The sequence below is a fragment of the Gallus gallus genome, chromosome 9, assembly GCF_016699485.2.
Source record: "Gallus gallus isolate bGalGal1 chromosome 9, bGalGal1.mat.broiler.GRCg7b, whole genome shotgun sequence".
NCBI lineage: Eukaryota > Metazoa > Chordata > Aves > Galliformes > Phasianidae > Gallus > Gallus gallus.
Window position 1 is genome coordinate 20,171,495 of NC_052540.1, and position 12,906 is coordinate 20,184,400.

Consider the following 12,906-nt stretch of genomic DNA (forward strand, 5'->3'; position numbering starts at 1 on the left):
TTTCAGAGACCCCTGGTCAAGCTAAGAAGAATACACACTGTCAACTGACAAAGGCATGAATGGGAGGCTGTGATAGAATGGATAGAAAGCAACTAGTTTTCGCCATTAATGAACTAAATAATATTAACTCCGCAGCAGCTGTTGGGCTAGAAGAGTTATCATTAGCTACACTGGATATTGGCAATATCTCTTTCAGGATTTACTGGGCTTTTTACCTCAGGGGCCCAAAGTACTTTGCAGCCTTGTTATGTCTGAACACCACACAATGAAGCCTTTCTAATGAGAAGTAGATCTTTCATCTGCAGGTCTTCAGGTAGCTTACCAACATCATTAAATTAAGCCTGGGCAGAACAGAAAATCCTATAAGCAGGTCATTTTTACCAGTGAGTTAAATACTTGGAAAAAGCTGCCAGCCTAGATCAAAGCCAGTGTACAGTATAGTAGAAGTATCAGGTGTGACTTTGGTTACCAAAGAACAGGAGGAAGGAGCAACTGCTGGCCCATCTAATCAGCACTGGTTTTATTCATTCTAACTTCAATAAAACAGACCAAGATACAGTTGCCAAATCATAATTTTATCTACATCATTCTAATGCATACCCTGCCAGTTTCTCTACAAGGAGGTCTACCAGAACTACGGTGTACCTAAGGCAAGCAATATTAGGACTGAAAACTTGGGCACCACAATTGAATCATTCCCACCCTCTCCATTTTAGTACTGCTGGATGGTATCTCCCCAATTGGCATGAAAAGCCGCAACCCATGCACTGCTATTGGAGAAGGCTCAACACTAAGGGGCCTACAGTCATGCCAAACACCTCAAATGAGAAACCCAAGCAGGTCTCTGAAAGGTGTTGCTGATAGAAAATAGAAAGTAAAAGAAACAAACAACTAAATAGTTCCAGAAAGGACAACCAGGGCACAGCTGCAGACAATTTCCATTATGTAGGCTGCCTATCTTATGATAGAAAGGCATAAATAGTGCATTTGTCCTGGTTAAACTTACCTTGATAGAAAGTAGTTCCCTGAACTAAGATGCCTATTCCCCCCAGGCACTGAAATAGCTGCAAATCTCCATTACCCTTAAACTACACTTTCAGTGGACCAACACACACACACACAATCTGTAATGCGATCATTCAAACAGACATCTTCAGAGCTATCATATTTCAGATTTTTCCAAAGTGAAAACGTCGCAATCTCCATCTCTTGCACAACTGTTCTGCAGAATGTAATATATGCTTCCTGGAGACCATAGCTGCAGTAATGAAGCACAGCACAACAGACAACTCACACCAGAGCACAGAAAGATCCGTCAGCCCCCAGGGACCTTCCCCCAGCTTTCAAAAGTACCTTTTAGTCCTCTTCTTCACAGGACACAGAGTTCTAGTCAGCTCTGGGAACAGAAGAACATGGCTCTGCTGCTGACTGAGAGCAATGGGTTTGGTGACACAGAATTGAGGCACATCACTTTCCCCACATTCCATCCTTAAGGTTCTTGGGAGAAGGTTTCTGTGGACAGATTGGCTTGGCCCTAGATGGCCCCTTCAGATCCCTTCCCCACCGCCCCATGTATTTCATCCTCCATGGGGAGACTGTAGTTAGATGTTTGTTAGATTGCTCCATACTTCCTATTCTTTGAGCCCGCCAACACTGCAAAGCAAAGCAGAAGTCAGTAGCAGTGTAGTTTCAGATTGCCTCGAATTCCTCCCAAAACCACCCTTGCTCTGTTTCCATGTCACTTCCACTACTCAACAGCGCGTGTGTGCCAGCTATTCCTTCCTCTCACATTACCTCAGCACTTAATGTATTTAGCTTAAGTTCAAAGCAATTGTTCTCAGCCCATTCTTAGCACAGTTTGCTGTTTGTTTCACATCCAAAGCAGCTCTTTGTATGCCCAAAATCTTGCCTGCTTTCTTTTTCCATTACGTCAGTTGGTCTAATAAAACCCTTGCCTTACTTAGCAACCATGTCTCACTTAGCAGGCTTTTTTAAAATGACTCTCCCTCTAGTGAATAGAACATCATGTACTGATAATTCATGCATATCTCCTTTTATTAGAATTGCCTAAAAATTTCCAGATAAAGGTACATTCATCTGTACCGCTCTTCCATAAATAAAAGAATGAAGCTGACAATTGTTGTAATGACAGACTGAGCCCATCCTATAAATGCCTCTCGCGTGCTGTTGCCACGTGTCCAGGAATGGCTGTATTGACTTCTATGATACAGTTAATAGGAACGAACAGCACTCACAGAATAAAGAAAGGCAGCAGCATAAAGTCATATGCTTATTAAGATTTATTCAAAGCAAGCCATTCCCCCAATATGCCCTTGGGATAACGTGAAGAAAAATATTGAAACCTCTGCTACATTGCAATTCAATTGCAGTAGTTGCATAACATGGAATCCTTTGCTGGCAAAGCCAGGGGGTAACACTTGTCCTCTCCTCAAACACAGCTCCCAGCTCACAACACATGAAGTTCAACCCTTTGTCTCACTGCTCTTTGATTCATAACCCATAAATAAGCGAGCTGCTTCTGGAACAAAAGTACTACACATAACACAGTTCTGTGTTAAGTCTCTCTACTCAATATATGCCATCTAAGACTAAAACGAAGCACAAGTGGATGTACTGGGTACATTTAGACAAGGAGAGCTCCACTTTTACTCTCATGTCCTTTGCATTCACAAAATATTTCTTAATGGGAATTTAAGTGTTAAAATAAACCAAACACGTGTCTATTATGCTCTATGATTTGGTTGATACACCGATCCCTTAAAACCTTTATACACCAGTGATCTCTGATAGCCAAGACTAACACGAAGTCTATTATTAGCTCCTTAGTCTGAGTCGCTCAAGCCAGAAGGCTCTTGCTTACTATTTCCATTAAGAGACTGCCCTTTAAACAAAGACACCCTACACGCACAGTTCAGGACTTCCAATGAACAGATAATTGGACAAACATGAAGCAAGAGCAGCCTCGACTGATCATATGACTGCGATGCCTATGAGCCACTGCACAACAGGAAAAGATCAGAGATAATTAAAAGCATCTCCAGAAGGAATATAATTCATTCTTGGGTTTACATTTTGAAAGGGAATGTACATGTCTGTAGAAAAATGCAGTCAAAATAATCAACCACATGGACTTCTGTGAAGTAGGAATACTGCTAACCTGGCTCAAGGCGCTCCTGAATCTCACATTACTGAGGCTGAAGCAAAGCTCTACTGCACACTCACCCTTCTCTTGAGCCTTTCACTGCCTGTTTGTGGGCCACATGCTCAATGCACTCTGCTCTCATCCACCCCACTTAGAGTTTTATTTCACAACATTTGGATCATGCCCAAAGGCTCCAAATCCCAAAGGTGTGCACCTACGCAAGACTCAGCTCACACTCAGAACAGCCTTTCTAGTCTTGCAACTTTAAAGGAAGTTTAATTATTCAAACTACTAACCTTGTGAGAGGGAAATGGGGGAACAGCATGGGGACCATGTAGAACTACACATCATGAAAACACTTAACTTCAGAATTCTTAGATTTGGTGACACAGACTAAAGCACTAAACAGAGCAGCATTTTAGGGTCTTTGAACTCCAGCAGCATCCCAAACGAGCTCCCCAGTGAAAGACCCACACGGTTCCCACAACCTGTGACAGAGGATGGATGACAGAGTCACCATATTTACTATTTCCAAAGTGACTTACGCTGGTTTTATTCCTGCCCGTGATACTGGCAGACAGAGAAGTATATTAGAGCAGTTATTTTTGCATGTTATCACCCAACCATAAGTAATCTCATATAGCAATAGATTGGTTCTTTTGATGAAGTGCAATATTGTTTTCGTGTAACAAGGAAAGAGCAGTTACCAGCACAGCCCATCTGCTCCTGGGAGCATGGAGGCAACTTTCTGCACACTGCTGGCACGTGTGGTCCAGAGGGGGAAGAAGGACTGAAGAGAAGGGACAACAAGTGAGCACATAAGAGCTAGAAAGAGAACAGCTCCCCCATTCCAGAAGGTACATTGTCTTCATGACAGTTTTAGTCTGCATAGCACAACCCTAACACCTGAATCCTTAAATGACAAGAAAAGTAAGCCTTTTGTTCTATCAATCCACCTTCTACCCCACCCAACTTAAAAATCAGAAAGCTGAAGCCAGATCAGTTTAATGGCAGTGAGAGCAAACAGACATTAAGATATCCCCAAAAGTTTCTTTCAACAATGCAATTAAGTCAAAACATTAATATGAAGCAAAAAATGGTAGCCGTCTGATTGCAGGCCTTTCCACAGAGACCAAGTGAATGACACCACCTTTACACTAAAGCAGAAGGCTGTTAACATCTTCCTACATGCAAGACATTGTAGGCTGCATGTCCTCAGCTGAAGAATTTGCAATCTGAGCACAAGCACCAGCAGCTCCTTCTGTAAGAGTGCTCCAGACGGACCCTTGCAGAAACGTGCTGTGCTCCAGAAGGGAACAGCTCAGCACTACAACGCTGTATGCAAACAGGATATTGATTAGGGTTTGCTATAAGGAGCGTCTCAAGAGGAAAAGGAAAAAGTAAATTTTGTCCAAATGCAGAAATCAAATTAGGAAGTAAACAATGTAAAGAAAACATCTAAACAGCAAGTTAAAATTATTTATATGGATAAGTTTTGTATATGGAGACATTTTGGTTAAGAGAAACAATAGTTCACAAAGACTGGAATGACAGAGGAGACATTTCTTCCTTTTAAAGTCTGCCACACACTCTTCTTTCCGCCCTTCAACTATTTTAAGGCTCATTTCCCCACATTTCTCAGATAAAATTAATCAGCACTACCAGAGACAATTAGGGCATCCTGCTCCCCTGACCGCTAATCAATCCCTGCTCTCTACTGATCCTGTATCAATATTTGTGATGTTTATGTGCCCTCTGGGATATAGATTGGGAGCACCAGGCTCATTTAGATTAGGTCTCATTATCACTGCTGTTCTCGGGATCTGTGGATGCGGGTCTGCCACTGAAGACTCTTAACCCCACAGGTTACTAATGCACCGCTGCGTCTTATTCACATCCTCTCTCTGATTAGATGGAGCAGCTAAATAACACAAGAGTTCCTCCAGCCTTTGTGCACTGCATCTAGATGCAAAGCAAATCAATATGAGATGATTAATTACATACTCAACTATTACAACAACAACAAGATTTTAAGTTCCTATTGCTATCAGGCTGCAACATCAGTCCTTCAGCTTCTACTTAACTATCCTCCTCCTTCCCCCAGGGTAGAATAATCTGTTTTGTTTAGCAAGAAATGTAGAAGATAAACATGTACTCGCTGATCATTTAACAGTGATTTGCCCAGTCACTTTTCTTGCATCTTTAATCAAGGAGTTATTTTATTTATTTTAAATTGAACCAAATACTCCCAGCAACACCCAGTTTCACACTTTCTGCTACTTTCTGGCTGGTTTTTACAGGATCAGGTAAGGTGCCAGGTAAAGCACAGACCCAGAGGGGATAGCAAATGTAGCATCATCACTTCAGCATGCAACTCTGATAAACTCCAAATACCAACCGCCATTCATGTGCAGGAAAGCTGAGCACACTGCTGTGTGTACTGCATCCAAAACAGCAGGTTATCCCACAACAAGGCTGGAGTGAGACTTAGTGTAAAGAGTTTGCTACCCAAATAGGAAATAATTGGCAAGATGACCTGTCAGCATCTCCTTAACCCTATGGTGTTCTTCATGGTTGGCTTTTGTGCTGCTAGCTGCATACCTCCACACATCTCTAGGCAGGGGCTATTTTTAAACAAGAGAATGGAAAGGACAGCATCAGAGAGCAGCACTGAGAAACCCTTCCAGCAGCAGAGTGCCTTCCAGGCAGCTCAAGGACCTGTGGCTCAAGGATCCAGCTCCAGCATAACAGCAAACCATGCGGAAAGTCAGATAGGAGGAGGCTAACAAATAGTTTGCATGTACACACTGCTAAGGCAGAGTGAGCAACTGCCCAGAAGTCAGCTGTAAGAGGAAGGCATGAAGCAGCAGTTGGCACTTCTGGATGAAATTTCACTTTAAATACACCCAGGCTCAATTATCATTCCACTGCAGAAGAGTGAATAATAAAAGTAACCCCAGCAAGTCTGCCAGGTACGCACACTCGAGTTTCTCTTGGCAGGAAAGCACAGGAGGATCTAATGCTAAAATATTAAAATGAAAACCACTGAAAAATATCACACCACTTGAGCCAGAAGGAGAAAGAGCTCAGTTTTTGTTTACAGTGAATGCTGCATGGCTTGACATTGAAACCAGTGAAGCCAGCGGAAAGCATCACTGCTGTTTGTTGAACTACCTCAGACTCTACCATCTCCTTCACAGTGGATGCCAGATTTTTAACTAAAGCACTTTTCCTCAAAGTTTACCTCTGAAGTAATGTGTAATACATGCAGGAAACCTTCAATTCTTACAATGTTGATATCTTTAGTGTTAAAATATCCCAATTCTTTAGTCCCATACAAACCCTCAGGTTGATACCACTGGGGCAGGATTGCCACCAAGCAGTTTTGGTAGAGCTAAATATTTGATGAATTCTGGCCACAAAAAGAAACAGAAATGTGGTAACTAACAGGTATACACCAGTGTCCTGCTGCTCAACAGTAGTAAGCAAGAAAACAGAGCATTTGTATCTTTCACAGTGGAAACTTACACTGAAGCCCTAAGTAACCCACAGATTCCTCATGCTACTTTCCAGACAGAAAAGGCACAGGTCCTTGTGAGGAACATGGGCATGGTGTTGTCTGCTGCCCAAAGGCTGCTGTTGATTTACTAAAAGGAGGCCTGATACTTCCACTAAAGAATCCAAGAAGGAACTCCAGCACTCAGATTCCTCTAACTCTCCTCTTTCAAATGTATGGATTGAATACTCATCCACAGGTCAATGGCACCAAAAGAAATACAACCACATGTACAGCTCAGCTTGTATAACCAACACAGCTGAAAGCATGCACTGTACAGGCAGGAAAGTCTTCAGTGCACTCCCAGAACAATTAATGCTGAGTTTCAAACCAAGAGCAGCATGGAACCCAAAGCAAAAAGAGCAAGACTGCGTGTGCTCAGTGCACAATCTTCAAAAGCTTTGATTCAGCAATAATGAAAGGAAATTTCTCTCTCCTCAGAAATAAATTAAAAGCAATACATTTTAGAGAGAACATAAGCAATAACAGGCTTGGATTTCAGAAGGAGGAAATCCATTAACTGTGTTCAAAGAGGGAAGGTATTTAATTGGTGAGTAACATGGTTTTGCAATATGGGCTGTTAACTCTCTGAGATCCAAAGCATCATTTCCAACACTGAGGTTCTGCTGAGGAGTCAGACCAGGTTTTCCATTAATGTGACTGATGTGTGCATAAATACCTGAGCCACGTCAACATTTCAGAGTGACACTTAATTAAACCTGAAGAAGCATTGACAAGTTCTCTCCTCCTTAGGGTGTGTTTTTGAAGAGTAGCTTAAACTCAAATCCCATCGGGTGTAAGAGAAAGGAATGGCTTCTTTGCCTTAAACTTGCAGATTTTATGCTCATACTATGTGGATATGGCCTGGGTTGCAAAGGACCACAATGATCATCCAGTTTCAACCCCCTGCTATGTGCAGGGTCATCAACCACCAGTCCAGGCTGCCCAGAGCCACATCCAGCCTGGCCTTGAATGCCTCCAGGGATGGGGCATCCACAGCCTCCTTGGGCAATCCATTCCAGTGTGTCACCACCCTCCGTGTGAAAAAATTCCTCCTAAAATCTAACCTAAACCTCCCCATCTCCATTTAAGACCATTCCCCCCCTTGTCCTATCATTACCCACTCTCACAAACAGTCATAAATATATACATGTACATGTATAAGCTATTGTGATTATGGGTAGCAAGTTACTAGATCTCCTTATGAGAGCAGGCACTGATGTAACCAGGAAATATTTTACAGTCAATCAGAGCAGCTCCCTCTTACAAAAATTCAGCATCTTCAGGCTATCAGACTTTATGACCACATATTTTCATTGTTTTATGGCTATGCCAGAGTTTAGATAGAAGTATCTTGATCACATTTTTCTCCCGAAGAATAAAGCATTATAAATCAGGAAAGGAACTTCAGCAGGATGATGCTCATCCACTCCCTTTAATCCTCCTGCCAATGAATATACCAGGGGACAGAAAGCCCTTTCCTATCTATTAAAAAAAAAAGCTTAACTCTAAGTTAATTTTCCTCCAGAAATTCTGCTGAACAGAGTCTTTCCAGGCCAACTTTCTGTTAACGTGGTTCTGTTAGTGAGCCGCCCAGCACAGGCTCGATCTGCTGGCAGCACGCTGTAGTGCAGCCATTAGAATGGCAGTGCACTGATTTTCTTGTTCAGCCTGACATTCATATTCACAAAGATGAGAAATTCTTCAGTATTTATTTTCTTTCCTAGCAACCGCTACTGGATACTGGAGAGGGACAGCGGGATTAAGAACCGCCATCTTTGGGAGCAGAGGATTTTCCATTACAGAAGCAGAAGGAAAAATGTACCACACTGCTTATTTCAGCTCCCAAACCTGAACACACATCAGGCCCCAGAAACCAACTCTCAACAACTGCAAATGGGCATCACTGGAGCTTAGAAACGCAACATGGTACCTAAATACACTGGGGCAGTGTCTCATCTAGACATGATTACACAGCCTTCTTCCATATCACCTGGAGAGTCTTGTGACAAAATTCCAGGCTCCCAGACAAAGCTGTATCACCATATACCCTATGGAAGTACTTGCATTGCTTTATAATAGCCAAACAAACTGCATGTCTGTATTGCAAACAGGCATACAGATTGTAAGGTAAATAGGTATAGGACCAGAGAGATCATCATGTTTACAAAGGAGTAATGAAATAAAGAGCTTACCCATGTCCTGGGCTCACAGAAGGGCTCCAAGGGGAGTGATCTCCAGATAGAGATCCTTCCTTCTTGGGAGTCAGCCCTTAAATAGGGTCTAGGAGGGGTGCAGCCAGGCTCCCTTCCGGTCACTCAGGTGAAATTGCATTCACCTGTGCCCCTGCAGCTGAATCAGCACTCACCTCAGGTGGTCAATCAGAGGTTCAGGCCATGATTCAACAGTTCCCATACAATGTCACTTCAAATATATTAAAATCCAGTGCAAATAACAATTAGGATCTAAAAATATCTTCTTGTATGGAAGCACCCTGTACACCACTAGTTACAGTGAAATGCATTCCAGTCCTCAACAACACAGACTTCAACTTTTTAATTGCATCTGCTTGCCTGAAATAAGGATTGCAGTTTGCGTTACTTTGAAACAGTGTCCACAACCACAGGGTCAGCATCGAAGCCCTGCAACAGTAGCTCAATACCTTTGCTACACATTCACCTTTACAGATGAGGAGCCCAGTTTACCTGACCCGCTGCCAATGTAGATACAAAGCTGAGTGTTACAGTTTGCTTTTGGGGAATGATTTACCTCAAGAAGCCTACATGGAATTAAAGAAGCCTGAAAACTGTTTCTAAGCCAGGAATCCAGCTCTAAATCCAGGTGCTCCTTGAGGTGCACTCAAAGCGACTTGCCTATGGGTAGCATGACAATATGCAGCTGCAACATCAGACAATTTAAGAGAATGAAATAAAATGGTTTTAATTAAAGACTGAGATTAGATCCTGTAAAACCAAAGCAGGTCCTTCTCATGTATCATCCCAGGCCTGCCCAGCCACAGAACATGGCACCGGGCTGAGTGTGGAAGGGGACAGAGTGCACTTTGTGACTTGTGCAAAGCAGCCCTCACTTATGTGCCAGCTGGGAGCAGAAGGAACCATTCCCCGAGCCATGACTCAGTTCCTGCTAAGAAAGATCTGAAGTAGTGCACAAAGTGAGGGTCTTAGCATTCACCTTGTAACCACTCCTTCCCCCTGCTCTGTCCTGTGTGGATAACTATGAGGAAGCACCTATACTTCTAAAACACACAGTGAATACTTCTCAAAGAAAGGTTTTTCCTCTTCTGACAGCAGCTTAAGCCTTCTGGTCTTAGTTGCCACTTCTGCCCCAGCCCACAGCAACTCCTGCTTTCTGTTAGGCACAATCCTGCATGTAAGCTCAGTGTTACATGGCTGCACATCACCACTTAAATATCATGATGTGCCTCAATTCTAAACCACAGGGCTTACAGCAGCAGAGGGAACTGTTAATGATAAGCTTTTTGTGATGAGAGATGGTTGATTCCTCATCTCAAGGTCTAAAAACTATGGCATTTAGTGAAAATGTATTTGGACCCTGGTTGTTCTTTAAGTTCTAATATAGGACCATCAAGGGCTAATTGTCTGGAAACACGGTTGATGGAGTTAGTCATCCCATGATCTGTTCTGCATTATATCTCCTCAGGGGGCTTGGAGGCAGAAAACCAACATTCACACAGACCCCGTGCGTTTCTAGCTAGGAGCAAACGCTCAAGTTAGCAGCGAAACAAGAACAATTAGGAGAAACATCTCACTTACCCTCTGCCAGGTAGGATCTCAGTCAAAACAGCAAATGCCAAGGAAGAAAGCACCCAGCACAAAGTATGCCAAGGGATGCATTTGTTGTACTTAACCCATTGACCACAGATTACCAGCACCAAAAGAACAAAACTGAAACAGCAGAAAAGGTGACTCATGGCAGTGCAAGCAGGGCAGGCAACGACTTCTTGTATTTCTGAGTGCACCAAAGTCACTTAGCAGGGCAAAGGGAGAGGGGAGGAATACTTTCACTTGCTCTGACTCAACAAAAGCAATGCAAATTAGAGTGATTTCAGGGATATCCCACCTGGAGAAGGCACTCAGAACTTGCCACAGGTGTTAGGGCTGGGGGGAGGGGGTTGTTCTCCTGCACAGCCGCTCGCAATGGCTCTGGCAAAACGGCACACGCTCATCTCCAGCAGAAATTGTTCAGGGGCAACTCACAGCTGGCACCACCATCAGAAGTTCTGGATGCCCATTATTACTGATAGAGCAACCACGGGTCTGTGTGGGCCAGCAGAGCCCTTCTAGAAGGATTGCTTGTAGAAAGAGAAAGAAGCCTCAAAGAAACACTGAGCGCTCCACGAAGCGCAGTGCTTCAGCAGAAGATTAACCTGACTTCTCTACACACCGTGGCCCTACAAAATGGAGTAAAGCTTACCAGAAGTCTGCTGGAGGCCGTTTGTGTGTATTGGCCTGATACTGCCCGGGAACACATCGCACCGCAGGCTCAGACATTTCACTTTTGTGACGCGAGAAGTAACGAGGAGGGAACCAAAGAGCAGCCCGTGGATTCTGCGAGAGTGGGATGGAGTTGAAGAGAGAACAAAGTACATAAAATAGTAGGAGGAACAAAGAGGGCAGGGATGGAGGTACGGGCACCTCAGGACGGCTCTCGCAGCGCCCTGGGGGGTGGGGAGGCCGGAGCGTTGGCCACCTCCTAACAATGCAGGGGAGCTCCGCAGGGGGAAGCGCTCCACACAAAGCACGCAACAGTTTCCAGCCATCGCATTTCCACTTACAACGAGCGAAAACTTCATCCGTGGGATTCCGTGCACGTTTCCGGCTGCCCTACTAAAGGATTTGTCCGAAAAGACAAGCGTTTCGCCTCGCATTCCTCAACAAAGGGCGCTCACCGCCGAGAGCACCTCAGAAACTTGCTCAGGGAGGGCCGATCCGCGGCGCGAGCCGCGCTTGCAGCTCTTTGTGTCCGCGCACCGCCGACTGCCGCGGGCCGCTGCTGCTACGGCTCTCAGCTCCGCGTGCACGCGGTCCGTGCAGCTCTCGGGCGGCTTTGAGGTTCGCTCCTCTGCTTTTGCTGCGCTTCTCGCGCCGCAGGTAACGCTCCCGCAGCCCTCGCGCACGGCAGCACCGCGCGCGGCTCAGCGCTGCCACCCAGCAGCACCGGGAAGAAGAAAACCTCAGCCCCGAGAGCATCACCGGAGCCCTCCCGGTCTCCACCCGAACTTTCTGCCCCCGAGCCCTCAAACAAAGCACGCCCCCTTCCCAACCCTCACTCACATGCCCCTCTGCAGTCTCGGCTCCTCCGCTCTGCTCACGCGGGCCGCCAGCGCCCAGCCCAGCCCGAGGCACAGCCACACCGCTCCCATCGCGCGCGGCTCCGCGCCCCTCTCAGCAGCAGCCGCCCACCACCCTCCAAACCCTATAAAGGGGCGGTGAGGCCCGGCCCACAGCCCGCCCCTCACCGGGGCTGGGAGCGGAGAGACCCCGGCGAGGAACCCCCGCGGACCCCTTGCGCTCACACAACCCTTACGCTCACATACCCCTTCGGCTCCTCGCTATGGGGCTCAGCGCTCCCTGCCCCCATTACCTCGCTTTAAGTTGCCCCCAATTAACTTCTGCGGCTGAGAGCAGCGGGGGGATTTCTTCTCCACGGCCAGGAAACATAGAGCCCTTCTCTGACCTTAGAATTGTACCCTGAGATCCGCACCGCACGGCTGAGCCCTCCCCTCCCCTCCTTTCCATGCATCTGGAGCAGTTGGAGCTCCGCAGGACTCTGGGTCGGGCTAATCTCATTACCTCCCGCGGAGCACATCGTTTTCCAATCATTTTATTTCTTAAAGCCCAGGAAATCTTTCTTCATAAAATAACAGACCTTCGTTATGTCAAAGCTGAGTGTTAATTATGTCCCGAGTCATCATCCCAATTTGGACCACTTTCAGGATCGTATCATGGCCAAATAGCAATGAATCCGATTGCCCGGCTGTGGTCTCTCCAGGAGAGGTAAATTAGTATTTAATATTTGTTCTATATTAAGGAACTCAACAATAAACCATTAAGAATTATTCAGTCTTTCAAATCCGCATGTGATGGCTCCAAATGGTGCACAGTAATTACTGCACCCAGTTATTAAGCATACTGGAAGAGCAGCA

The 12,906-nt window shown here is 45.2% G+C and overlaps 1 protein-coding gene across 1 annotated transcript in view; it reads right to left on the reverse strand.

Moving 5' to 3' along the window:
• LOC424998 (multiple EGF-like-domains 6-like) overlaps positions 1-12,550 on the reverse strand; it is a 163,006-nt gene extending 150,456 nt beyond the window's left edge. The window contains exon 1 of the mRNA XM_040706138.2: positions 12,345-12,550. Coding sequence (XP_040562072.1) covers positions 12,345-12,550 — 206 coding nt within the window. The remainder of the gene's footprint in view (positions 1-12,344) is intronic.
• Between the last annotated feature and the right edge of the window lie 356 nt (positions 12,551-12,906).